Here is a 27234-nt window from a genome sequence, read left to right as displayed (position 1 = left end):
AACTGTCAAAAGTCGTTCCCATAACAAAATTAATTCTTCTTTTAATGACACTTTGAAAGCTGAACGTGGCACCTGCATCCTTGCTTTGAAAAACAGGAAAAAAATAAGACAAGCACAAGAGGCTCATTTGAATACTTTACACAAACACGGGAAAGCATGCCCTCCATTTGCATATTTATTCAAAGACAAACACTGTGTAATACCTTTTGTTAGGATAAGCAACATCCGGGTCCTTTAAAAGGTCAAAGGCTGCAGGAAAACATGATAGTCCTTATATTGACAAAGCAGGAGATGAATTTAGATTATGATTTAGATTAAATGAAGAGAGGGACAAAAGGAAGGTAAAACATTCGTTAGACTAGTGTGAGTGAGGAACAACACCAGGGTTCCAAGGCACAGAGGAGTGAATTAAAATCTGAGCCCAAGCAAAGTGAATTTCAGCTGTCAAAGAGATCCAGCAAGAGGAGGGGCAGTGCAAATCATCCTTTATTCTGACACGAGTTATCACTGCAAAGTTACGTTGCAATGTGAGGACACAGAATATTTTGTTTTATTACTTTGTGTGAAGCGGTGTTGAATTAAAATATATATTTGTAGTTTTACATGAGCCTAGCTAGCATTCCTAGCCAACTGTATTATCACCATTTTGGTAGACAAGGGAAGATGAGATTTAACCCATGCAAAGTTGGTAGGAAATGAGTTTCGGTGAGTAAAGTAGGATGATTAGAATCTGGTTCAGGAGGGTGGATTCTGCTTTTTCAATATTTCTCCTAGTCTTCCAGATAGCCTGGAGTACTGGTAAGCACAGCCAACTGAAATTCTAACTTTCTAGATGGTAAAAAATGTACTATAACCAAGAATGGCATTTGTGACATCCAAAGGACTCCTAAAATGACAATCTCTTGAATTCTTCAGATTTCATGGTACAGGTTATTGGTGCAGGAAAATACAGCAGTCTTTAAGAAGCATCTCCAGTTGTATTTAATAGTTAAACTCCCAAAACACCATGTTTGGATAGTTTTATTATGTATTTGTTTAGAGTATTTCTATGCAGCTCTTGATTCTTAAGGTAGTTTATTATATAATCCAATAAGAACAATAAAGTACACACAAACAGTGTGGCCTTAATCATAGTTACACCCTTTTAAATCAATTGATTTCAGTGGACTTAGAAGGACGTAACTTTGTTTAGGATTACACTGAAAAGATTGCACTGTGACTGAACAGAAGCATCACTAAAAAAAACCCAAAAAATCAGAAAAGCATGAAAACCAGCAATAATATACAATTAAATGTACAGAAAACAAATAGCACAAGATAGAACAAGTTAGGCAGCAACCAATACAGAATGCCAGTTCAATCTTATACTCAGGCTAGACAGCATTATAAAAATAACTACATGGGATGGGGAAATGGGGAGAGAAATACAAACCTGGGGGGGGGAGTATGATGATTCCCTATAATGCAGGGGTGGGGAACCTTTTTTCTGCCAAGGGCCATTTGGCTATTTATACCATCATTCGCGGGCCATACAAAATTATCAACTTAAAAATTAGCCTGCTATATTTGGTCAAACAGTTAGCCAATAGGCACGACCAGAGCCAGCTCTGAGTGTCTGCCACGTAGTTTTTCCATGGCCCTGGTGGGAAAGGGTTAACACAGTTTCTTGGGAGGTCCTAGCAGCTCCATAGATAACGACTCTTCTGCAAGGGGGAAACAGGTTCCTTTTCTAGGCAAAACAACTCACATCCACCTTGAACAGAGGCTATTCCTGTCCGCGGGAGGAGGCGGATTGCCAGTCTTAGATCCTTCTGAGCTAGAGATCTGCCAGGACCCACAAAGGGCCAGACCAAATGATTTCACGGGCCTTATACGGCCCCCGGGCCTGACGTTCCCCACCCCTGCTAAATGTATAATGCAGTACTGTTGCACTCATAGATTCATTGATATGATACCTTGCGAAATTTAGTAAGGTTACCATCTTTCTGATCTGCATAATTGCTCTTCCAATACAAACCCTTTTTTCCCTCCAATGGGACATATTCTGCAGAAGCCCTCTGAAAATCCAACAAGCAGTCATATTGAAAGCTAAGCACACTGATTATGATCCATGTGCTGCTAATGTGCATTCTCCATTCGTGTCAATGAGAGTTGTGTGGGTGTCTCCAGGACCGTCCTTGAAGTGAACAGATATCGCAAGGCTGTCCTTTATTCCCCACCCTTAAAACAAAGATTTTTGTTCTCTGTTATTATATATTACTTTTGCAGTACTGTATTGCAAGTTAGACTTCTGCATCTGATTTGACATCATTTCCCTAAAGCTCCACCGCTCCCAAGTGGAACGGTTTCAAAAAGAAAAAAAAATTCATTTTCAGTCCCTTGTAGTCAATGTCAGCCAGTAGAGCAGTGCAAAATGAATTGTATATTAACCTGTAGCGCCACCTAGCACACATTTCTGGCAGGGTATGAGCTTTAGTGAGCCACCACTCACTTGAGCGGTGAATGACTCTACCGATTATAGCTACTGTTGAAATCCCCCCCCCCAAAAAAAAACACACTTGCAGGCTTAATGAGTTAGCCTCAGCCATAAACAGCATTCAGTGCTGTTTTACACATTAAGCCTGCAAGTGTGTGTGTGTGTGTGTGTGTGTGTTTTGGGGGGGGGATTTCAACAGTAGCTATAATCGGTAGAGTCATTCACCATACGAAGAGGCTAAATCAAGCTGACAAGTGTTCATATCTTCAGCAGGCACCTTCAAGGAATGCAGACTTTCTACATGATGCGGGCAATCTACATTTTTAAATGACTGCATAAGTTATGATCAGTGTTGGGAGAAACTGCCTTCAGAGATATAATTTGCACTTTCCTACACAGATGTTCACCCTTTTGGACACGCCCACACAATTTGTGAAATAGCACAACTATCACCACACTACAAAATATGTGAAAGTGGATCTATGAGCACACCAAAGTTACATGGAAATAACCATGCGGAAAGTGAAGGCAGAAAAGAAAAGGATATATATACAAATCAGCCATAAGATACATTGGTTTCAGAGGAATGTAATTCCAAGTACTGCAAACCTAAAATTACAATCTTAATTCAGTTATTGTCGAAGGCTTTCACGGTCAGAGTTCATTGGTTCTTGTAGGTTATCCGGGCTGTGTAACCGTGGTCTTGGAATTTTCTTTCCTGACGTTTCGCCAGCAACTGTGGCAGGCATCTTCAGAGGATTAACAGTGTCTTCAGAGACACTGTCCTTCAGTGTTAATCCTCTGAAGATGCCTGCCACGGTTGCTGGCGAAACGTCAGGAAAGAAAATTCCAAGACCACGGTTACACAGCCCGGATAACCTACAAGAACCAATTAATTCAGTTACTCGTCACTGGAAAAGAAAATAATGCTAGAGAAAGTTGAAGGCAGTAGGAAAAGAGGAAGACCCAACATGAGATGTATTGACTCTATAAAAGAAGCCATGGCCTTCAGTTTGCAAGACTGTTAATAATAGGACATTTTGGAGGACACTGGCTCATAGGGTCACCATGAGTCCAAAGTGACCTGACAGCTCTTAACACACACACGCAGGTTAAACTAGATCTATTTCAGGCTGGCTCTAGTGCAGTTTTGGTACTAAAATCAACTTGGTCACCCTGGTGGATTAACCGCGTTAAGAAATAGATGGGGAGGGCAACTTTGATTATTCTCCTGGACCTCTCCATGGTTACACCATCAGTTGTGGTATTCTTCTAGACCAGGGGTGTCAGAGTCTGCAGGCCGGATCTGGCCTCAAGACCTCTTATTGGGCCCGCGAGCCAGCCACCCCCTACCACTCTCAATATGCGCTGGTGAGGCATGGCCCAGCCCGACCAAGTGACATTTATGTCATATCCAGCCCTTGTAATTGAGTTCCACACCCCCGTTCTAGACTGTGCTGCATGATTGGGAGTTTGGGGCACTGTGCTCCAGTGGTTCTAGTACTACCTAACAGGTCAATCCCAGATGGTGCTGGGAGACTATTGCTATGTACTGTGTTGTCAATGGATTAATAGGAAAAGGACTGAAAATAAGATGGCTGATATTATAACGTCCCTGTATAGATCCATGGTGTGGCCTTATTTGGAATACCATGTGCAGTTCTGGTTACTGTTATCTCAAAAAGGACATTGCAGAGTTGGAAAAAGTAGAGGACAACCAAGGTGATTATGGGGGTGGAGCACCTTCCCTATGAGGAAAGGTTGAAGAGTCTGGGACTTTTCAGTTTAGAAAAGAGACAACTAAGGGGAGACATGATAAAGGTTTATAAAATTATGCATGGAGTGGAGAGAGTTGACAAAGAGAACTTTTTCTCCCAAAATACTAGAACTCAACGGCATCCAATGTAGCTGACAGGCAGATTCAGGACGTACAAAAGGAAAAACTCCCTTTACGCAGAGAGCGATTAAAATGGGGGATTTGCTGCCAGAGGATGTAGTGATGGCCACAGGCACAGACAGCTTTAAAAGGGAATTAAACAGATTCATGTAGGGTAGGTCTATCAGTAGCTATTTGCCATGGTGACTAAAGGGAACCTCCACATTCAGAGGCAGTAAATCAGGAGACAACATCAGGGAAAAGCCTCAGCCTCTATGGCTCTTATACGATGCTGGATTAGATGGATCACTGGTCTGATCCAGCAGGGCTCTTCTTATGTTCTTATGCTATGAAGTGCCTCAAGGTTAAGTGTTTTTCACCCATGCTGTTTCACATTTACCGTATACGAAACCCTCAGGTGAGGTTTCATGGAGATCTATGTTGAGGTGCCATCAGTCCATTGATATCACACAAGCCTGTTTTACTTTTTCCATCTAATTCAGGTGAACTAACAGAGATTCTGATTTAGTCCTTGAAGTTAGGAATATATGGATGGGAGCTGATAAACTGGAACTGAAGTCCAGAGAAGATAGAGGCACTGGAGGTAGGTCATTTACTGACCACGGAAGTGATATTCAACAGATACTAAACGGGGTTGAACTCCCCCTGAAAAACAACCCTGGTTTGCAACATGGCAGTAGCTAGATTCTTGACTTGTATTGTAGATGTGTAAATGGTGCGCATGGCTTGCAGCACAATCCTAAGAACACTTTTCTATAGAGTAAACCCCACTGAACAGACTACTAAGATGCTGAACAGATATTCTTTAGAATGATCTCTTGGAGTACTTTTTGGTTAGTACAGTCATTATAGCTCCTCCTGGAAAGGAATGTCCTTGACCCAGTTATCCATGCATTCTTAGGCTAGATTATTATAAAATGTTGTGTTTTTCAGATCCAGAAGTTCACAGCAGTGGGTTAACAGACTTGCCCTAAGAAGCACAAGACTCTTTTGCTCAAAAGTTGACACTAGCTTTCAGTTTCTTTTCAGCCACAATTCGAAGTGCTAGTAATGATGTTTAAGGCCCTAAACAATCTGAAACCAGACTAAAGGGTTGTCCTTTCTCCATTGAACCTGGCCATCAACTGAGATTGTCATTTGAGACCCTTCCATGGGTTTTCCCACCTTCAGAAATTAGGCAGGTGCCTTCCACAGAAAGCTTTTTCTTTAGTTGCATCCTGCTTGTGAAACTTCCCACCGAGAGATATTTACATCACCCCATCTAATGCCATCCTTTACTGGGTCAGTCTGCCAATGACATAGTTCCCAAGCAATTCCCATTCCCAAGCAATCTTATATCCAGGCAGCTTGAGTGTGTGTGTGTGTGGGGGGGGGGGGAAATCGCACCTGCTTAACTTCAGTGTTATGGCTGTATCATATACCAATCTGTTGGCCTTTAATCAGCAAAACAGTGGATAAGGACTCTGCAATTGTAAGAACAGTGGTTGAAAGTACTGCCAAATTACAGCTGCCTTATGACAACCCCATAAGGTTTTCAAGGCAAGAGATGTTCAGAGGTAGCTTGCCATTGTCTGCCTCTACACAGCAACCCTGGATTTCCTTGGCAGTCTTCTATCCAAGTACTAACCAAGGCCAACTCTTTGAAGGGCACAACCTCACCCCAAAGATTGTGCTGGAATAGTACAATTAAAAACATGCGCACACAGTAATAATCCTGTTTCATTTAGAAACAAAAAGGCCCAGCCTATTAAATATAATCACATCCAGTAGTAGAATGTCTGAAATAGGAGGACAACAGGGAGGACATAGTCATTTGTACGTAGAGTCAGTACTTTAAAAAGTTAAAAATTAAGGCTGCATGTGCTCAACACGCCTGCAAGTTCCCTATCCAAGCTCAGAATCTTTTATTTTTTTAAAAAATGTGCTTGACAGAATCTGTACAAAAGGGCAAGAGTCCTGATAAGAACAGAGATACCTTGTATTCTAAACTACATGCTATGGCAGCACAAGGCAACAGACCCTAACTCATCTTTGTGCTGACCTTACTGTGGGGAATAGCTCTTCCCTAATCCCTCCTCCAAGGCTGGTACAAGGAGATTAGAAGAAAATTCTGTGCAAACTACTGGTTATGCTGGTTTTCACGTTAGTTGGAAATTGTCTCATGGCTCATGATCTTTTGCACACAATCTCAAAATCACCAAAAAAGAAAGATGGAAGCCCTGGTACACAGGGAGGCAAGGAATCCCATTAATAGAGTCTGGAACAGGAAAGGAGTTTTATGCTGCAACAAATGTTGTTACAGCCCATTCCTGAAGGGGGGAGGGTATATCCGCAGTGGCTGGGAGCAGCACACCCAAACCACCTCAGAGACTTCCCAGCTGCTGAAAAGAAAAATAAACTGGTTACAAGAGAAATTAAAAATAAAATGACCCCATTGAAAGCAATGGGGCTATGTCCCCCCAAAAGATGGCATAGCTACATCACTGTGAGAGGGGGCATTCCCTGGGCAAAAGGAATTAGGAAACTGCTGCGTTAGGGGGCGTTCCCTGGGCAAAAGGAGTTAGGAAAGGCAGCCCCCCTAACACACACACCCCACACCAGCACAAGCTTTCCCTTCTGGGAATTATCTGCTGGCATGGCTGTGCTGGCGGCTCCCCAGTGCAGCTGTTTTTGCCCCCAGGAAAGCCCATTATCCTGGGATAAAGGGGCCCTTACGCTGGTGCTGGTGCAGAATCACGCTAGCTCCTATGGAGCTCCCCCCCCTTTCAGAATTGCAGCCTTTGTCTTTAGCATGCCACTGAACTACTGGTTTTGTGAAGATGTAAACAGCAACTCATTTCCTTAGCATGCAACCCTTTCTGAAACATCATATAAGCTTTAACAGATTGAAACAAACACACATCCTTCGGCTTTTATTTTTAAAAAGTTCCCGAAGAGAAATTGTGAATACTCTAATATGCCACTGTAGACCTTTTCAAGAGGTTCTTAAACAAATCTTCTTTAGGACAACGATCAGGGCAACTTCAAGTTATAAAAATATGATTCTCACAGTATAAAATCAATATTGAGGAAACTCGGGATTGATTTTTGCAGCCCAAGCCATAAGTCCCCCTTTGATGTCCTTAACAGAAATCAAACCGAGCCCAGGATAAGACAATCCCTGCAATATTTTTACTGCCTTTTGAGAGTCGTTTCCTAACTTGCAGACGACGTAAACTGGGAACGCTGCATTTTCATCTGACGTCCGCCTCGCTTCACATATCCTTTGGACCAGAACCTGCAGGCAGCCTTCATCTTTTTCCTGCAGCTTCCTCAAAGGCACGAAGACAGCCTGCGCCAAGCGACATATGTCCACCTCAGCCTGGGGACGGACGTCCACCAACACATGATGGACCTCGCCGTCCAGTATATTTTTGTACTCTTCCACAGACACCCGTTCGTCCTTCCCCAAGAGGCATAACCTCCGACACTTGTCCGTCGCCGACGACCCACAGAAAAGTTCGTAATCCTGCAAGGCCGTCACCGAAGGGTTGTCGCCGCACACGGCGCAATTCGGGTCCCTGGGCCTCAGCTTGATGTGCCGAAACCGTCCTGCCAAGGCGTCGAAGACCAGCATGGCCGGGCCGGAAGAGGCCCCCATCCCGGCAGCGATCTTGAGCACCTCCAGGGCCTGCAGGGACCCCAGGATGCCGGGCACGACCCCCAGGACCCCGCCGTCCGCGCAGTTGGTAACGGTCTCCGGAGGAGGGGGCTTGGGGAAGAGGCAGCGGTAGCAAGGCCCCCCCTGGTAGCCGTACACCGCCAGCTGCCCCTCCAGCCGCAGGGCGCTGGCCGACACCAGGGGCTTCCCGGCCAGCACGCAGGCGTCGTTGACCAGGTAGCGGGTGGCCACGTTGTCGGAGCAGTCGGCCACCACGTCGTAGGCCCGCACCAGCGGCAGGGCCGTGTCGCGGCCCAGGGCCAGCTCGTAAGGCACGCACTGCACGGCCGAGTTGAGCTCCCGCAAGGCGGCGGCCGCCGAGCGGGCCTTGGGGCGGCCCAGGCGGCTCTCGCCGTGCAGCACCTGCCGCGGGAGGTTGCTCAGCTCCACCGCGTCGTGGTCCACCAGGCCCAGGCGGCCCACGCCGGCCGCCGCCAGGTACTGGGCCAGCGGGCAGCCCAGGCCGCCGCAGCCCACCACCAGCACCGAGCAGGCCGACAGCCGCAGCTGCCCGGCGACGCCCAGCTCCGGCAGCACCAGCTGCCGCGAGTAGCGCGCGATCTCCGGCCGGCTCAGCCCGGCCCGCGGAGGGAGGGGAGGCGGGGCGCGGATCTCCTCAGCGGCCGGCGAGGGCCGCGCCGCCTCTCCCGCCGACATCGCCTCAACGGCCGCTTCTTCCCTCACGCCGGGAGGACGTGACGAAATATGACTGACGGGTCCGAAATAGGGTTCGCGAGGGAGGCCCCGCCTCTTCCGTTTCCGTCATCGCCTCAACGGCCGCTTCTTCCCTCACGCCGGGAGGTCGTGAAGATATATGACTGACGGGTCCGAGATAGGTTTCGCGAGGGAGGCCCCGCCTCTTCCGTTTCCGTCATCGCCTCAACGGCCGCTTCTTCCCTCACGCCGGGAGGACGTGAAGGTATATGACTGACGGGTCCGAAATAGGTTTCGCGAGGGAGGCCCCGCCTCTTCCGTTTCCGTCATCGCCTCAACGGCCGCTTCTTCCCTCACGCCGGGAGGACGCGACGAAATATGACTGACGGGTCCGAAATAGGTTTCGCGAGGGAGGCCCCGCCTCTTCCGTTATCGCCTCAACGGCCGCTTCTTCCCTCACGCCGAGAGGACGTGAAGATATATGACTGACGGGTCCGAAACAGGTTTCGAGAGGGAGGCCCCGCCTCTTCCGTCGGAGGCGCTGAGGGGGAAGGACGCGCGAGCGCCGCCTCCGCCTCAGGCCGGGCCGCCGTCATGGCCGCCTCCCGCGACCGGTACTCGGTGCTGCTGCCCACCTACAACGAGCGCGAGAACCTGCCGCTCATCGTGTGGCTGCTGGTGCGGAGCTTCAAGGAGAGGTGACTGGCTGGGGCCGGGAAGGAAGGAAAGGCCGGGGTTTGGGGCCTGGTTTCCGTTCCTTTCTCCTGGCCCCCCCCCCCCCAGTTAATAGCTGGACTCGGACGAATGTTCTACTCCGGGTTAGTTAATCCGGTTTCTCCCGCGCTTCACCTGTGTTCACAGTGGGTAGCCGTGTTAGTCTGTCTGCAGTAGTAGAAAAGGTCAAGAGTCCAGTCGCACCTTAAAGACTAACTGTATATTTTGCAATTTATATTATACAAGGTAACTGTGATGGTTTTATAAGTGCTCTTTTTTGTATTTTATATGTGTTTTTCCCGTGATTTGTTTTATGTATATTATAATTTTTCCTCTTTTTTTATTATAAAAAAATATTTTTTTAAAAAAAAGACTTAACAAGAATATTTTCTGGTAGGGTATGAGCTTTCGTGAGCCACTTCTTCAGATACCGATGGCTCACGAAAGCTCATACCCTACCAGAAAATATTCTTGTTAGTCTTTAAGGTGCTACTGGACTCTTGCCCTTGGCAGCGCATAAGGGAAGGAGAGAGGCCATTTGTGAACGGGAGGTTTTTGCCTGGGATTTGCCCCTCTCTGGATGCCCGTTCCCCCCCCCCCGCCCAATCTGAATTCTCAAAACTCTGCATGGGGGGCTTGTTGATGAGTCTTGAGAATTTGGGTGGGGGGAAATGGGCATCTAGAGAGGGGCAAAACCTCCCATGCACAAATGGCCAGAGAAGGAAGGAAGGATCAACTCCTTGATTTTTCTAACAGTCAGAGCGGTCAAAACTATCCTGCAGGGTGGTTGTGAGGTCGGATGTATGTTGTCCTGCCAGAGCTTCTTGGAGGAATGATGGAATAAAGTACACCAAATAGTTACTTAGGTGTCTGTCTTAAAGTTTCTTATGCTCGATCATTCTATGCCTTTATAAGCTTTATAGACATATAAAACTCATGAAAGCTCATACCCTACCAGAAAATATTTTTGTTAGTCTTTAAGGTGCTACTGGACTCTTGCCCTTTTCTGCAGACAGACTAACACGGCTACCCACTGTGAATTATCTTCATGGAAGGCACCACATTTAGCTGTACAGAATGGAAATCCATCAACCTTGTAACATACTAATGCTTGTCTGAATTCACTCTCCTCTACTTAAAGACAGATGGATTCACATTCTAGCTGTATCTGAAGAAGTGAGCTGTGGCTCACGAAAGCTCATACCCCACCAGAAAATATTTTTGTTAGTCTTTAAGGTGCTACTGGACTCTTGCCCTTTTCTACTACTGCAGGCAGACTAATACGGCTACCCACTGTGATTTATAGACATACCTCATGATAAAAATAAGCAGGAGTCTTTTAGCACTTTAAAGGCAATTTATTAACTGGCTTTTCTTCTAGCATAAAATTGTAAGGGTTAGAGCCCATATTGTCAGACCGTTTAAAACTCCAAAGGAGAAACTAAATTTTTTTACAGAAAAAAGGAGTTGTGGTGTGACACTTTAAAGCTTTATTTTGGTGTAAAGTTTTGTAGCCTAGTGTCCACTTCATCAGATGCATGAATGAATTAAACATGGCCCTTCTTGTGTTTTCTGTGTTCATAATTTAAACCTAGTAATTATTTTTAAACAGTTCAGTCTAACCTGTATAGATCAGGAATAAATGGATAAACTACAGAACTGGGTTGGGTAGATTTTTTATTATGATGATGATATAGCCTTTGATTTCTCAGGACCAATTCTTATGATTCTCTGAGGCCATGGAAATTATGGTTTCACCCTCTGTCAACATTCACATGATTGTGTATGATAGCTTCAGTGCACCCACTTGGCAATCAGAGAGATGATTTTGGCACTTGATCACAGTCACTCAGAAAGATGTGCTTACTACTGATGGGGGGGAAATCAGATCTGGTAGATTAGTAAAAACATTTGTGTGCTTATTTGCTAGGCTTGTTAGACCAGTTCACATGATCATGGGGGGTGGGGAGGAGGTTCCAATGAGAATTTTTTTTAAGTTCCCAGTAATTCCTCAGTCTCTTCTGTAGTTTTGGCTTTTGCACGTTATATTAAGCTTGTCTGTAGCCCTTCGTAAGGTTTCTTGTGTCAAGAATTGCCCACAGGAAGAGAAAAATTCGGAGATTATGTCTTTCAAACCACAGTGACTGCAAGCACAACCCTAAAGATATTTACACTGGAGTAAATCTCACTGTATTTGGTGGAACTTGCTTCCAAATAAGTGTTTATAGACTCACAGACTAACGTGGATATATGTAAGCTGGCAACATTTGTGGACTCTGCAATGTGTGCTAAATTGCCATTAGATACTATCATATAAATGAAGTCAGCTCCTGGGGAAACAGCCTGACCCAGAGAATGGGTTTGGCACCACTGTAGGTCCCCCCTGGCCACTGGGCAGGGGGAATGGGGGTTAAGGTTGCCAGATCCAGGTTGGGAAACTCCTGGAGATTGAGGGATGGAGCCTGGGGAGAACAGAGACTTCAGTGGGGTACAATGCCATAGAGTCCACCCTCCAAAGCATACATTTTCTCCAAGGGAACTGATCTCTGTAGTCTGGAGATAAACTGTAATTCTGGGGGGTGGCATCCTTACATCAGTGGCCCACAGAAAGCTGTCCAAAACCCAATCGCAAGTCTAATTTTCTGAAGTTCTGGCTTGGAGAAAGAGTCCCTTATGATAAAAGTGATCAGACAACTCTCACTATCTTACTGCAGTAACTTCTGCCCTAGGGCTCTTTTATTCCCCATTATTTCATAAATGTTTCCCTACAAAGGGAACAGTGGTAGGTTCAGGGGATCATATATCTTGGGAATGGAGCTCACATTTTGTGATTTCAAAAAGGTTATAAGGGTTCTGTATATCCCTTCACAGCTTTATAGCTAATTTCAAACCTCAGTAACTGTTCTAGTAGTTTAATAACTTCAACAGCTACATATTAAATTTATTTTTTGGTACACATGGACTGCCTGGGTTCTCACATCGTGGAGCACGTTAGTGCTTTCATAATTTATTTATTTTGATTTATAACCTGCCCTCCCCAGCCGAAGCCAGGCTCAGGGCGGTTAACATCATTTAAAATACATCAACATACTTGAAAATAAAATTAACCATAAATCCTGAATTTAAAACAGTAAATAAGCAATACACCAAAAAGTAAAAAAGAGCTCTGTGTAAGTAGAATGGGGGTATCATAAAGCCAGGGAGCAATGGTTTTTGAATTTGCTTACCAAACAACAAATACCAAATTCAGTCGGGTATAACTGAATATGTGCATGGACTCAGAACTGCAGCCCTTTCCAGTGGTCTTGGAATCTTTTAAGGCTGGTGTCTTCAGAAAACAAAGCTATTAGTCTACCTGATGCTGACTATGATCACTAGTGCTTGTAATAGGACTGCTAAAATAGGACTCTGGTGAGATACATTATTTTCAGATCCTGGAATAGGAAGAGAAAGTGACTGACAATCATCTGGTCTCCTAACAATTTGGAACCTATGCTATGAAGCGGTTCTATTTATTTCTGAGGTGTGAGTGAAAGGTGATAGCATTAATGACAGCATTTACCTTTGATGGGGAACGGGCATTCCCCCTCCCCATATCCCTTTCACAACCAACTCTTGAAAAGATATGATTTTTGAAACTAGCTTTACAAGCTCATTCTCTTTTTCAGTGGTAATGACTTTGAAATTATAGTCATAGATGATGGAAGCCCAGATGGGACACAGGAAATTGCTGAACAATTGATAAAGATTTATGGATCAGACAAAATTGTAAGTTGTGTCTCTTTCTTTTCTTTCTTCTTCTTCTTCTTCTTTTTTTTTGGTCCTAGCTGCTAAGCTATTATTATTCTTAGGAATGGTATTGGGATTCTTGGTTTTAAACAAACTAACTGAACAAACTAACCTTTCCTCTCCATTTTCATAATAAGGGAGGCGATACTTATCTCAGAGGGCGTATTTTAGATGTCATTAATAAATATCTTTTGCTGCAATTTGGCATCTCATGGTTGAAAGTTAAACTTGATTTTAGGGTTGCTTTCACCTTGGTGTCAGAAAATGCTTTAATAGCTGGTTGTCAGAGGGAAGTCTAGCAGGTGTGGCTTTTCCCATCTTTGCAGCATGTACTCTGACATCTGCAGCACTGAAAGGAATGACTCTAGTCAGGTGCTAGCAGCTCTTCTTTGTTACTATATTCACATATATGGGGGACAGAAAGGCTTGAAGTGGGTTAGAAAGGTATTTAAAATATATCTTATATCTAAGAGTGAGGGGCAGGCCGATCTGTGGATACCTAAATCCATGGATTAGGCCCCTCTACCCAGAAGAAGGGGAAGACAGCATGGTGTAGTGGTTAAAGTGTTGGAAAATCCAGATTCAAATCCCCACTCATGCCATGGAAGCTGACTGGGTGACCTTGGGCCAGTCACATACTCTCAGCCTAACCTGCCTCATAGGGTTGTTGTGAGGATGAGACAGAGTGATGTCACATTTTCCCTATTGTAGCGCTGCAGTGGTCAGAGAAACAGCAGTTTCATGAAATTAACACTTTTACATGCCGGCTGGTAGCATGGATACTCTATTATGTGGAACCTGTTGGTGTATTCTGATTGAGAAATTCACTTAACTGAACAGATTTTTTTAGCCGAAACGAACTGTATCTTCTAAATTTGGCCTAGACCCCTTTTTTACTGATAGTTTTTTTAAAGTCTGTATAATTCATAGTTTGAAGACGGATGATGTGCAAATATTTAACCATTCTGTTTAAGACCAGAACAAACTGTGATAATGTTGACATTTTATTTAAATAAAGGAACTGTATATAGTCATGAGTCATGCTACACAGTTAATGTATTATCCGTTTTGTCTACTGCTATTTTACAGCTTTTAAGGCCCAGAGCAGAAAAACTGGGATTGGGTATGTGATCATTAAGTTGATGATGCAGCAGTTCTAATTATAAGTTTTACTGTTTTTTATAGTTGTGTATGTTTTGTGTTAGTTTGGAGAACTTGAGGAAGCTTTTTTAAATTGAAGTGTAGAAGAAAGTGTGTAAACTTTTCAATAGTGCATTTCAACAAACTTAAATTACAAGCAGTTCCTATACAGTTTGAACAGGTAATCCGGCTGCAAGCTTAACTTTATTTCCTTGAAATCTGTTGGATTTAGGGCTGATTAGCACAATCATTAGCTTTTAGTGGTTGCATGAAATTGCTGCATGTGTATTTCTAACCAGTGGTTGGCTATAGGTTTGCTGATTGACAGGAGAACAATTCAATAAAAATGCAGGCCATTTCTGTCTCCTATATGGTGACTTTAAAGAGAGACTGAATCTGCCATGTTGTTGACGATTCACTCAATAGTAGTAACAATTCCTTGCCTGCAAACAGTTACCTAGGCTAAACCCTGCTGAGGGTGGGTAAGATGTTATTAGAGGGCTGGTAAATTTTTTAATATTTATTTGCAAGGCTGGGTCAGATAAACATGTAAAATTTCACAGTTCTCCTCTGTCTTAACTTCAGCTTCATCCATGGAAGTTGCTTTTCTGTCTTTGTATTTTTAGTGATAGAGCCTGTGCTCCTTAAAACTTGTTTTTGAGTTAAGAAACTCAACACTTGCCTCTTTCTCAATCTACTTCTCTCATTCCCACAAGTGGATAGACATGTGATATTTGTGTTGTCCATCACATACATCTTTGTGTCCTAGATGAAATTAATCATGAGTCAATAATGAAAAGGGAATACTGTGTGTTAATTTTGCTGTAATTTTGGCAAAGAAAAAGGGCAGATGATTTTTAAAAGTTTCCTGTGCAAAGTAAATCCTGCATAATGAGAAGGTTGATTAGCCACAAACACGTTTCTTAGGTGGAAAGTATATGCTATAAATTATATAGGATTTTTTTAAAAAAAAATTGTTTTAAATCTCAGGCTTTCATTAAGAACTGAAAATCATTTAGGGAAGAGCCAGCTAGATTTCTGGAAGACTGCTTTAATGATTATGCACTGTGAAATAAATAAAAATAGATGTTATAACATCTAAAGAAAGGCAAGAAAACCATCTGACAAAGGGAGCTTTGATTCTCAAAAGCTCATGACCTAAAAATCTTGTTGGTCTCTAACTTCCTACTGAATTCAAATTTAGCTGTTCTACTGCAGACTAACACAGCCACCCTCTGAAACTAAAGTCAAAGCATCTCTCAGTGCGCAACTAGGCTGGAAACAATTATGAAAGATGCTGTATTTGTAGTGAGAGAAGTAGTGCTTTCTAAAATCCTCTCTTTATGGTTATTAAGGGCAAAGGAGTGTTATACTATACTGACCAAGCAATCCTAAGCAGAGTTACCCCTTTGAAGCCCATTGATTTCAGTGGGCGTAACACTGCTTAGGACTGGACTGTCATCCTGGTAACCAAGTTAAAAAATACACAGGCGATTGCATATAAACCTCAGAAACTTTTAAATCCATTTATGTACATTATTCTGTATGTGGATGACTTGAATGGCTTTTGTGCTGTTTGTATCAGGGACTGCTTATATTCATGGAATGAAGCATGCTACAGGGAACTTCATTATTATTATGGATGCTGACCTCTCCCATCATGTAAGTTTGCCTTGTGCACGTGCATATATGTTTCTAAAAGTTTGATTTATTCAGCTTGCATTGATTTCGAGTATTTTTGTGTTTCAGCCAAAATTCATTCCAGAATTTATCAGGTGCGTAGCCTTTCTAATATCTGAAGTCTTTCAAAACAATTTCCTTTATGTATTGTATTCAGCTGAATTGTGTACCTCAGAGATCACCAAACACTTGTATGCCATAGGAACATTTTATCATATGATATCGGCATGCCTTTATATCATGATTTTACTGCAAACGTCACTGTATGATTTCCCTTTTAATGCCAATAAAGGCATTCGTATTCGATGCCATAGGAACCATGTTGCAAACACCTTCAGTTCAAAAGCTGCATTCTCAAGCTGTGTGCATTTTAAATATGAAGATCAGCATGGACCACTTGGATGGGTGGGGCTGTGGCTTAGTGAAGAGCAAGAGTTCCCAACATGGTGTCCTGGGTGCCTCCCAACACCTTATTCTGGTGTCTGCCAATAGTTTTTAGAATAGGGTGTATGGCCAGGTGGGGCTTTCACCCAGCAAGACTTCTGATTGGCCACTGGAGATTTTGCTGTCTTTGCTTCCACTACAGCACAACGAACCCCACCCACTGTGTGGCTGAAGGTAAGCTGTGACAGCCACTTAGTGGCTGGCTCTGCCTTCTGCAGCAGCTATTTTGCTCTAGCCATTTTGTGGCTACGCCGACCACACTGTGTCAGAATTCCAAGGGTGCCCCACAGGCTCAAAAAGGCTGGGGACCCATGTTGCAGAGCATCTTCTTTGCATGGCAGAAGGTTTCAGGATCAATCTCTGGCATATCTAGATAAACTATGTCTACAGCATTCCCCTGGTCCAGCAAGGTAGTAACTTTCTCAGAAAAGGAGATAAGATTAGTCTGACATGACTTATTCTTGAGAAATCCGTGCTGGCTCTTAGTGATCAGATCCATCCTTTCTAAATGCTCAAGGGCGGACTGTTTGATGATTTGTTGGAACACTTTTCCTGGTACAGAAGTCAAGCTGATGGGTCGGTAGTTACCCGGATCCTCCTTTTTCCCCTTCTTGAAGATGGGGACAGCATTTGCCCGCCTCCAATCTTCTGGCACCTCACCTGTTTGCCAAGACGTTTCGAAAATAATGGACAGAGGTTCCGAAATTACATCTGCAAGTTCTTTGAGTACCCTTGGGTGCAATTCATCTGGCCCAGAGGATTTTGTTTCATTTAAAGAAACCAGGTGTTTGTGCACTACCCCAATGCCAATTCTAGGCTGCAAATCCCTTCCCTCATCACATGTTCTGTTTGTGCCATGTTGAGCACCACTTCCCTCATGAGAAAAGACTGAGGAAAAGTAGGAATTGAGGAGTTCTGCCCTCTCTTCATCTCCTGTTACAATTTCACTTTCCGGTCCATGCAATGGGCTTATCTTGTTCTTACTCTTACTCTGTACATAGGAAAAGAACCCTTTTTTGTTGTGTTTAGCATCTCTCGCTAGCCTAAGTTCATACTGAGCTTTAGCTTTCCTAACACTCTCCCTACAAGCACTAGTTATTTGCTTATATTCCTCTTTGGTTATAAGGCCCTCCTTCCACTTCCTAAATGAGTCTTTTTTATTTCTCAACTCTTTAAAAAGCTGTTTATGGAGCCACCCTGGCCTCTTTAGGCTCCTCCCATTTTTCTTTCTCATAGGAATGGTTTGGGATTGCACCTTCAGTATTTCATTTTTAAGAAATGCCCACCCTTCTTGAACTCCCTTCTCCTTAAGTATTTCCGACCATGGGATTCTATCTAGCACAGTGGTTCCCAAACTGTGGGTCGCGACCCCCAAGGGTTTTTGGGGGGTCAGGTCGCCGCTTTATTTTCGCCTGCCTCTCCCCGCCCCCCCGCCCCCATTTTGTGAGTTGTCTACGGGAAACGTCCTTCCCCACCTACCATCGGGCGCTCCAGCTGTCCCCAGCGCTGGAGCAAGCACAAGCCGCCGCTGATGCACTGCCCACCCGTGACCTCACTGCAGAGACAGAGGAGGCACCGGCAGAGGAGGAGGGAAAAAACCACCGCGACTGAGGCGGCGGCGGCGGCAGCAATCGTGGCGGCGCGCGGGCACGAACCCAACAGAAGCACACGCCCGGTCAAGCTCTCCGCGCGACAGTCCCCGCCCACTGTCTGGGTAGGCAGCTGGCTGGCGCTGGCTGGGAATGTGTGTGTGGTGTATTTTAATACACGCAGGAGAAATGTATATACTGAGTCTGTACACACACACTTCCTCATGCGATAAATAAAAACTGCTGGAGGTTTTAAAGCAGAGGCTAGATGGCCATTTGTCAGCAATGCTGATTCTATGACCTCTTGGCAAGAAACAGACTAAATGTTGAGGATGACAAATGTGGCGGGGGTCGCAGGTTACTTGGCAATTGTAAAAGGGGGTCGCGACTCGAAAAAGGTTGGGAACCACTGACCTAGCATAAGGTTACGTTTGTTAAAATTTGCTCTTTTAAAGTCCAACCTATATGTCTGACTACGTACAGGTTTTCCTTTCCCCAAGATTGTAAATTCCAAGAGTACGTGGTATTTGAACCAGTCGCTGGTATGCCACCCTTTTCCCAAGGAGCTCGATGTAACATATATGGAGTTAATCCAATGTTACAGCCTCATAATAATCTTGTAATATAGTTTAGTCTGAAACATGGTAACTTTTTGTCTTCTATATTGCATCAGGCATGTCAAATATTGAATTTTGTATAATGTTCTGTACCCATAAGTCAGTGAGTGTACTCTGCATAGCAAAGTCTTAAGCCCAGACTGAGCTGAGTAGCTGGCTTTGGTTTTATGCCATCATTGTCATATTTTTAGTGCTAGAACTAAGGTGCACTCAATGGGATGGCAGCCTTACGTAATTATCACAACACTATTAACCTAGGTTTTTGCCAATTGCTTTCCTCCCTCCTTCCTGCTGTTTATATCTACAGAAAACAGAAAGAAGGTAACTTTGACATTGTGTCTGGAACTCGGTATAAAGGAAATGGAGGTGTTCATGGGTGGGATGTGAAACGGAAATTAATCAGGTTAGTAGTTTTACCCAAGTGTGTATATGTTTGAAAATATTTTCAGTGTCCTTTTTTTCCAGAGGAAACTGGTTTGAAGAATAAACTGTCATAACGATCACCAAGAGCTTAGCCACATTCTGTGCATTGTGCGTGTGAAAACCAAAACCTCATTACAACAAAGCCTTATTCCTACAAACAGCTATCTGCATGCAGCTTGCACCTGCAATACAGAGTTGGTAGCCAGGAATAAAATATTGTGGCCCTGCTTGATATTAAAACTCTTGAATGAGGCTATTTTTGTTTTGTTTTTTTTAATCGGAGAGCTGCCTTGATGGTTTAAAAGAAGAAGACTCGGAAGCACCAGACACAGAGTTTGCACCCTGTAGTTAACCAAGACCAAACCATAAGAGGACCGTACCCCTGTACAGGTTTTCACTGAAGGGAAAATTCCCCAAACTGTGACTCGTTCCTTTGTTGCAACTCTGCGAAGGGATAAGCCACATGTTGAAATGTTCAGTGTACTAAAAGACAAAATCCAAAATGCCAGATCCTAGACTCCATACTTAGTCTGATAATGAATATCTGATAAAGATTTGGCAGCACGAGTCAAGTGAAGTGTTAGGATGGTGCACCTGTCTTCAAAGGTGTTAAAAGCAATTAGAGATCAGAATGTTGGAGTTTTTCATTTCTCTTTGTACTTTCTCAGATTTGCCTTTTATTTGTGCTGGGTCCTATCGTTTTAACATTCTTTGTTTCTTTTTTTTGTCCCATTTCTGTTTACTGTAAATCTGTGGGCAGGAAATCGTCATCATAATTGTGCAGCACGTAGCCATTCTAAGTGCTGTATAATAACAGAAATTAAAGGAAAATCTTCTGGTTTCTATAGACTTCACCTCCTCACCTGGTTTAGCCTTGATGAGCTATGTTAACAAATGCTTCCTAATCTTATTCTTCACATATCACATATTTTTTTAGAATTATGAAAAGCACCCACTGATTTTCTTTTTTAAACTACAGTTTTTAAATGCTTAACAACATTGTGTGTCTTCCTTGGTAGCCGTGGTGCCAATTTCTTAACTCAGGTTCTTCTGCGGCCAGGTGCATCAGACTTAACCGGAAGTTTCAGGTATGCTGGCTTAATTATAGTATTTAAATGTCTAACGGTGCAGTTGAAAAGTTGGATTGGCTAATACTAGAACTTGAGGGCACCCAGTGAAGTTGTTGGAGAAACAGGTTCAGGATGGACAAAAAAAAATACTTTTGTACTTAGTGAGTAATTTAACTTTGGAATTCGCAGTCAGTGGAGGTAGTGATGGCCATGAGCACAGATGACTTTAAAAGGAGGTGAGACAGCTTCATGGAAGAGAAGTCTTCATGGAAGGCTATTAGCTATGGTGAACAATGGGAACCTTATACAGAGGCAGCAAACTTCTGAATGCCAGTTCTGGGAGGCAGCATCAGGAGAAGTCCTCAGCCTCTGAGCCCTGTTTGTTTGGCTTTCTGGGGCAACCGGTTAGCCGGTGAAACAGGATGCTGTAACAGATGGACCGCTGATCCAATCCCGTATGCTGTACTTATGTTCTTACGGATCCAGACTAAATTTTCTGCTAACAGAATGGGAAGTGTAAATTCTGCCAATTCTCCTTTCCTGCTGTAGTCCCCAATTTGCCCCCCACACCATTCCTGAAGGTCTCCAGTTCCCAAGGAGCAGCATTTCGGGGAGATGGGTGGGCTGCAGTAAGCAGGGGGAGGCAGAAGAGTTCTGTTTTGCTGATGGAAGTGCCTTCTGATGGCAGAAAATTCACAGCCCATTCCTGAGCCTAAAGGACGAAAATCCTTAGGAGGCCAGAAAGGGGCTGCGTTGGTGTTTGGGAACTCTGATCTAGCGCCCATGCCACTTACACCTCCTAGGGGGGCAGAGACGCCAACAGGGGGGCCTGGACACCATCCTCCCAGTGCTGCCATGGCAGCACCACCAAGGACACTGGCACAGCCTTGAGCCGGCATCTGGTGTCCTCCCGGGGGCGTTCCAGGGGTGTTCCCGCGCCCAGCCAGGGGAGGAGCTGCGTTTAGGCAGCCCCCTAAGCCCTTTCGGCCCAGGAATACCCCCTTGCCCTTTCCTGGAGGTATGCTACCTTTTGAGGTGGTGCATCAGTCCAGGGTTGCTGTGCAGAGGAAGGCACTGGCAAACCACCTCTGTTCGTCTGTTGCCATGAAAACCCCAAAAAGGGATCGCCATAAGTCGGCTGCGACTTGACGACACTTCACACACACACACACACATCCCCATGCAACCCTATGGAGCGGTTGCATGGGTTTTCCAGGGAAGGGGAAGGTTTTGGCCTCAGTGTTGGGGGGGAACCTCCTTTGGAGGCAGCGCAGCTTCGCTGCCTCCAGTCACCAGCGCAGCCCTCCCCCTCAGGAATGGGTTGTTAGTCTAGCTCCAACCCCTTATAAGCCCATTGACTTCCATGGATTTAGAACTGTGCTTATGATGGCATTTTAAGATGAGCAAGAATATTTCAAACTAATGGAGCTACTCTAAGCTATTCATCTCTCCTCTCCGCTAAGGCTTTTATCTGGTAAAACAGCTCTGGCAGCCCATTACCAGGCTCCTTTTCTCCCTGACCTATATACAGGGACGTGTCTCAGGGTAGGGGATAGCTGGGAAAGTTCCTCAGCTCAATCGGAAGCCATCTGCAGGAATCAAGGAACTACACTTTAAGCTGTAGCTCCTCATTGATACAACTTAAATCTATCCTGTAAGCCAATGGCAGGAGTGGCCGTTACATATCAGCTTTTATCTTTAGTTACAGTTTCAAAGTGTTTTGTTTGTGTGTGTGTGTGTAACTGAAATTTTACAAAAAGGCTTTTCAATGTAATGCATACTTACAGGTTATACAGAAAAGAGGTTCTACAGAAGCTAATCGAGAAGTGTGTTTCGAAAGGATATGTTTTCCAGATGGAAATGATTGTTCGGGCTAGACAACTGGGATACTCTGTTGGAGAGGTGCAGTACCGATCTTACAAATAAGCAAAGCATCACTTTTCACTTTTGTGTTGTTAAGTAGTTCCTAGAGTCCTAATGGACTGCCAGGTAAGAATGCTTAGGAAGCATAATGCCATCTGGGGGTAGCTTCAGGTTAATGAGAGTAAATTGACATCTTGATTGCTGATAATCAGCCTGAGAACGACTCTATCTTGTATCACATCAGGAATTGCATAAATTGTGTCATGGGCATAATGGAGAGCCCGATAGTTAATGACCTACAAATGTAGCAGCCAATTGCTAAAATGCGTAAACAATTTCATCCTTAGTTATGTGGCCCTTAGTGCTGCATTTGAAACTTTTCCCCACAGTAGGTCTGTATTCACAAAAATGGTGGTACTGAATTTGGTCTGTTTGACACAGCCTGCTGCCTTCTTTTCTATTACAGCTGCTGAGTCAGAGGAGGTATACAGGAAAGGACATCCCTTCTTGTTTTTGTCCATCTTCCAATATCAGTTTAGGGTCATTTGGGTATTTTAAACTCTGGTTCGCTACAGTCAGACCACAGGTGTGAGGAATGGCTTTTGAAGAATAAAGGAGACCCTAAACGGGCTCAGAATGCAGTCACGGGAGGAGAAAGGGCCCCTGCCTTCCCCTCTAAGCCATTTTCCCATGCCAAAACAGCACTGGAAGGGAGTTATTTCAGTACAGTTTCAGCACGAGAGGTGGCTGGGGGAGGGAAGGCAGGAGCCCTTCCCCCCCCCTTGCTGTGGCTTTCCAAGCCCGTTTTGGCTCTCCTTTATTTTTTTGGAAGCCATTCCCTGCGGCCGCTGTATGGCTGTGGGGACCACGAGTTGGATCCAGGAAACCCAGACCCAACCGATTAAAAAGTGTGTAGTTTGGCCCTCCGCCCTGACCTGGATGGCCCAGGCTAGCCTGATCTCGTCAGATCTCAGAAGCTAAGCAGGGTCAGCCCTGGTTAGTATTTGGATGGGAGACCACCAAGGAATACCAGGGTTGCTGTGCAGAGGAAGGCACTGGCAAACCACCTCTGTTAGTCTCTTACAATGAAAACCCCAAAAGGGGCCGCCATAAGTCGGCTGCGACTTGACGTCACTTTAAACACAAAAAAAAGTTTGGCCCTCCAGCTTCGGCTTAGGTTACTTCATCACTGCTATTCATGCACTTAGAGATAAAGGTTAGTGCATTCACTGCACGTGCCAGTCCACCTTGAAACATCTTAACTGGCGATGTAAGATTTGGGGTGGACTTTTTTGTGCTGGAATAAATATGTCCATAATTCTTTAAATCTATATGGTTTGTTTTAAGAAGCTCAAACGGCAGCAGATCAGAATGATTCTGCCAGGGGAAAAAACCTTTCTTGGTTCCACATCACAAAGACGTTCTGAAAATGATTTCCTTGGCTTGGTTATGGAACCTCTTATAATTTATTTCTTACTAGCCCCTTTAGCATTAGAATTTTATTTTATTTTTTAAATCCCAGCACCTCTAGCACAGGTGTTTCTTGTCAATATTGAAAAGAAGCTCCCTCAGGAGTTCTGGATGTCTTGGCGCTGTTTTTTCCCCTGACTCCGTATCCTTGTCTGTGAGGCAACAGATGATATATCAGGAAATCTGCCTTGGGCACTGCACTGGCAGAATAAATAATTGTTTTGAGTCGCAACAGCTTCTTATTTTTGGCAGAGAAGCACAGGTGTGGGAAGCATCTTTTCCATTTCTTTTAGCCAGCTGATTTTGGGTTGAATGTGCCAGTTGAAAGTACCCGTCCAAATTATCTGTGGATTCCACAGGCTGAATTTGGGCCCTTGGGAATTATTTAATATGTAGTCTTACATACCAAAACATTTACAGTTCTTGAATTGGTGTTCTGAAAATAACTGAAAGTCCGAAGAATTGCAGACCTGTTTCTCACCCTATAACTAAGCGAACTGGGGAAACGTGTGGTAATAATTAAAATGGCAATACTTAAATATTGGAGTGTTATAAATAGGTGATACATTAAAAGGAAAGTTACTCTTTGTTAGTAATCTTTTAGTTGGGACCATGGATGTAAATAACGCTTTACAATGATTTGCCTTGTTGGTCCTTGCCAGCAGCCTTGTGTGGTAAACCACTATTGCTTGCGTTATGCAAGTAAGACCTGAAGAATGAGTTAGATGCCTTCTCTACTTCTGTTTTTACTGAGTCTTTTTTGTCATCTAGTACCACAATACTTTTGTTGCACCAAATATCAGTGTGGCGCAGTGTTTAGTATATTGGGCTAGGAATGGGGAGACCCACGTTTAAATCTCTGCTAGGCCATGAAGTTCACTGTTGTGACCCTTGAGTAGTTGCACTCTTAGGCTAACTTACCATGCAGCGTTGTTATGAGCATAAAATGCATAGGGGGAGAAAAATGTATGCCACCCTGCGCTCATTGGCTGAAGGACAGAATAAAAATGTAACGAATGCTTTGATACAATATGGTATACCTACCACTGCCATAAACATTCCAGTGCGCTTAAATAATTTATTTTCTGGCACAGTAACCTGACGTCTGAACACATCCTTTGAATATACTCATGTTATCCAGATGCGTGCCTGAAGGCATGTCAACAAACACCTTGCATTATTGTCCTGGCCAGCTATAATCTTAAAAGTGGATTCACATGACCAGAAGATCCACAGTAGTTGTTTGGAAAGTTATTATCAGGACACCTGTAACCACAGGTGGATGGGAAAATCCCAAAAGTCGTCTGTTCTGAGCTGCTGTTCTATTATGGCATGCTTTCCAATCTTGGTTTTGCATAAGAACACAAAACATTGTTTTACAAGAAATAATAGCTGAATTGTTTTTTTGGGATGCTGTGATGAGTTGTAAAGGATTTTGCTAAAATGCTTTGTGGATTAAATATGACTACACAACCGCACCACAACATTTGATTGTTGGAACTAATGCAGTTGTATATTCTCCATCGAAACACATTGTGTAGTATGGGAGATTGACTTTAAATTCTGAGCTGAGTTAACTCCAGGTGTTTTGGGGTTTTGTTTGTTTGCTTGTTTCCCTTCTATTACTTCATTAAGCCAGTTCTTTGAATGTTAACACTGCAATAATTTTATGATGTGTTTGCTTTCCGTAGGTTCCTATATCATTTGTGGACCGAGTCTATGGAGAATCTAAATTAGGAGGCAATGAAATAGTTTCCTTTCTAAAAGGCCTGTTGACTTTATTTGCAACTACATAAGAGAGTCTTCCCTGCATTCAACGAACTTTGGACTGAATTTTTTTTTTGCATCGCCCAGGAGAACCGTGCTAAGCTTTCTAGTTTTTAGGAAAGCCATTCTAATTTGAAGAAAAACAAGGACCACACAGATAGTCCAGTAAGCATTATTTATTAACTGTGGGAAAAAACATCACCATGTATGTTTTGTGTTTAAATAAATGAGGCTCACTTCAATTATATGGTGTATTAAATATATTTTTTTTAATATGGCCCTTCGCTTCTGCATGGGGAAGGTTATTTGCATAAATCAGATTTCCATCATGTGTAGAAAGATGCATTGGTTTGTATCCTGCCATTCTGTTCTGCTGACAGCTGTGTACTCCTCCAGTAAAACAGTGTTGCTGTTAGCTGAGTTGCAGGCAACAACACAGTGGGTTCAAAATTTGGTTTCTTCTGGCAACATCCTTTGGGTTGTTTTTATGTTTTCTATCCTCGGCTGTCACCCTGAGTGTAAAACCTGGCAATACTGTGTCTTAACAGTAGTAATAGTAAAACATCTAGGTTTATGGCCCTGTAATGGTGGAGTGTTTGGCTTGGATCCAGTGAGGCACAAACGGAAACGGGCTTAGCACATTTCTGCTTGTGCAAGATCTTGAGCAACACCTAGTGTTTTCCTTCCTGTATAGTGAAGTGCCCAGAAATCTCTTGTACAAAAAATTCAAGTGGGGATGCAATAAGTTTGGCTTCACACAAGCAGCTACCATGGTCTTTTTCTTGCATTTCCCCTTGCACAAGAGTGAAAGGGGAAATTTTGTCCTAGATCCACCCTTGTTAAACACTGGTTTTGAAATATACCGGTAATTTGTCTTTCAGGAATTGCATAATGACAGTATTAGAATAATGCTCATCTCGAAGTCTCTAGGGCAAGACACTGGAAGCATTTTGTTACGAACTTGTGTACAAAGCAGTCCATTTATATGGGCATATCTGTACATGTTTTTGTAACTAAATACAGCACTTCATACTTCACTTTGCCTAGTACAATGATAGGTTTCTTAGGGCATTTTCACACACGCTGAATAAAGAACTTTCAATCCACTTTCAATGCACTTTGCAACTGGATTTTACTGTGTGAAATGCAAAACCCACTTGCAAACGATTGCTAAAGCACATTAAAAAGTGTATTATCTACCCCCATATTTAGACAACACTGATATTAGAATTCCACTGCAGACTGGTAAGGACACCTCCCCCCCATACCTGGTTGTACTTACCTGCAGAATATGCATTTGTTCTCTGCATAAGCTTGGTCATTTTGAATTCATACATCAAAGGAGCATAGAACATAAGCACAAAAAGGGAGTTTTAGTAGAATTTCAAAGTATTCACCTATGAGCTCTGGGTTTTTTGGGGGGGATATATCAGGCACACATGTACACTCAGATTTTAGTATAGCTGTGTAATATGGGGTGGAAGGAGGGAAACAAGCTACACATCCAAGTATGTAATGTTCGCAGTTAATGGTGAAAGCATGTGAAAATGGAATGAATTTTAAAGTCAGGACCCTTAACTAAGCTTTACCAAAAAATAAATTCTTGGGCTGTTCACCTTTTCCATGGTCTCATGGTACTGCCCAATGCATTCTGCCATTCAGGAATTTCTGTGCATGGGAATAAAGTGGTCTTTCGTGGCAAACCACAAGTACATAACTACAGATGAAGCTTGATATTTTTGTTTCTTCTTTCTGGATCTGAGGATTAAGACAGCATTCTGGGATTTCATTCAAGTGGATCGAAGTGTCTTCAGTGCTACACTAACCACCAACGTAAGTTTCTAAGGAAAGGTGCAATGTTCACCCTTCCTGAACATTGTCCCCGCCCCTCCAGTGGGGTTTCTTTTAACATATCAGTTTTTATCTTACCCTCTGTCCAAT

At 43.6% G+C, this 27234-nt stretch overlaps 2 protein-coding genes across 2 annotated transcripts; one reads left to right on the top strand and one right to left on the bottom strand.

Moving 5' to 3' along the window:
* Positions 1 to 7413: 7413 nt before the first annotated feature.
* On the bottom strand, positions 7414 to 8730 carry MOCS3 (molybdenum cofactor synthesis 3). The gene has a single exon (XM_056845342.1). The coding sequence runs from the start codon at positions 8728 to 8730 to the stop codon at positions 7432 to 7434; it is 1299 nt and encodes a 432-aa protein (XP_056701320.1). The 3' UTR covers positions 7414 to 7431.
* A 561-nt stretch (positions 8731 to 9291) lies between these two features.
* On the top strand, positions 9292 to 25353 carry DPM1 (dolichyl-phosphate mannosyltransferase subunit 1, catalytic). The gene is made up of 9 exons (XM_056844451.1): positions 9292 to 9425; positions 13110 to 13209; positions 14320 to 14353; positions 15956 to 16032; positions 16120 to 16145; positions 19008 to 19103; positions 20143 to 20211; positions 21981 to 22095; positions 25218 to 25353. Exons 1-9 carry the CDS (start codon positions 9322 to 9324, stop codon positions 25320 to 25322), a joined length of 726 nt encoding a protein of 241 aa, XP_056700429.1. The 5' UTR covers positions 9292 to 9321; the 3' UTR covers positions 25323 to 25353.
* Positions 25354 to 27234: the final 1881 nt, after the last annotated feature.

The sequence above is a fragment of the Euleptes europaea genome, chromosome 2, assembly GCF_029931775.1.
Source record: "Euleptes europaea isolate rEulEur1 chromosome 2, rEulEur1.hap1, whole genome shotgun sequence".
Taxonomy (NCBI): Eukaryota; Metazoa; Chordata; class Lepidosauria; order Squamata; family Sphaerodactylidae; genus Euleptes; species Euleptes europaea.
Note: the sequence above shows the minus strand (reverse complement) of the source record. Positions and strands in the feature narration are given on the sequence as shown.

Coding starts and splice junctions, on each gene's coding strand:
- MOCS3 (XM_056845342.1), bottom strand. CDS start 8,730: ATGTCGGCGGGAGAGGCGGCGCGGCCCTCGCCGGCCGCTGAGGAGATC.
- DPM1 (XM_056844451.1), top strand. CDS start 9,322: ATGGCCGCCTCCCGCGACCGGTACTCGGTGCTGCTGCCCACCTACAAC. Junction 16,146..19,007: donor TTCATTCCAGAATTTATCAG/GTGCGTAGCCTT, acceptor TTATATCTACAG/AAAACAGAAAGAAGGTAACT. Junction 20,212..21,980: donor GACTTAACCGGAAGTTTCAG/GTATGCTGGCTT, acceptor GCATACTTACAG/GTTATACAGAAAAGAGGTTC.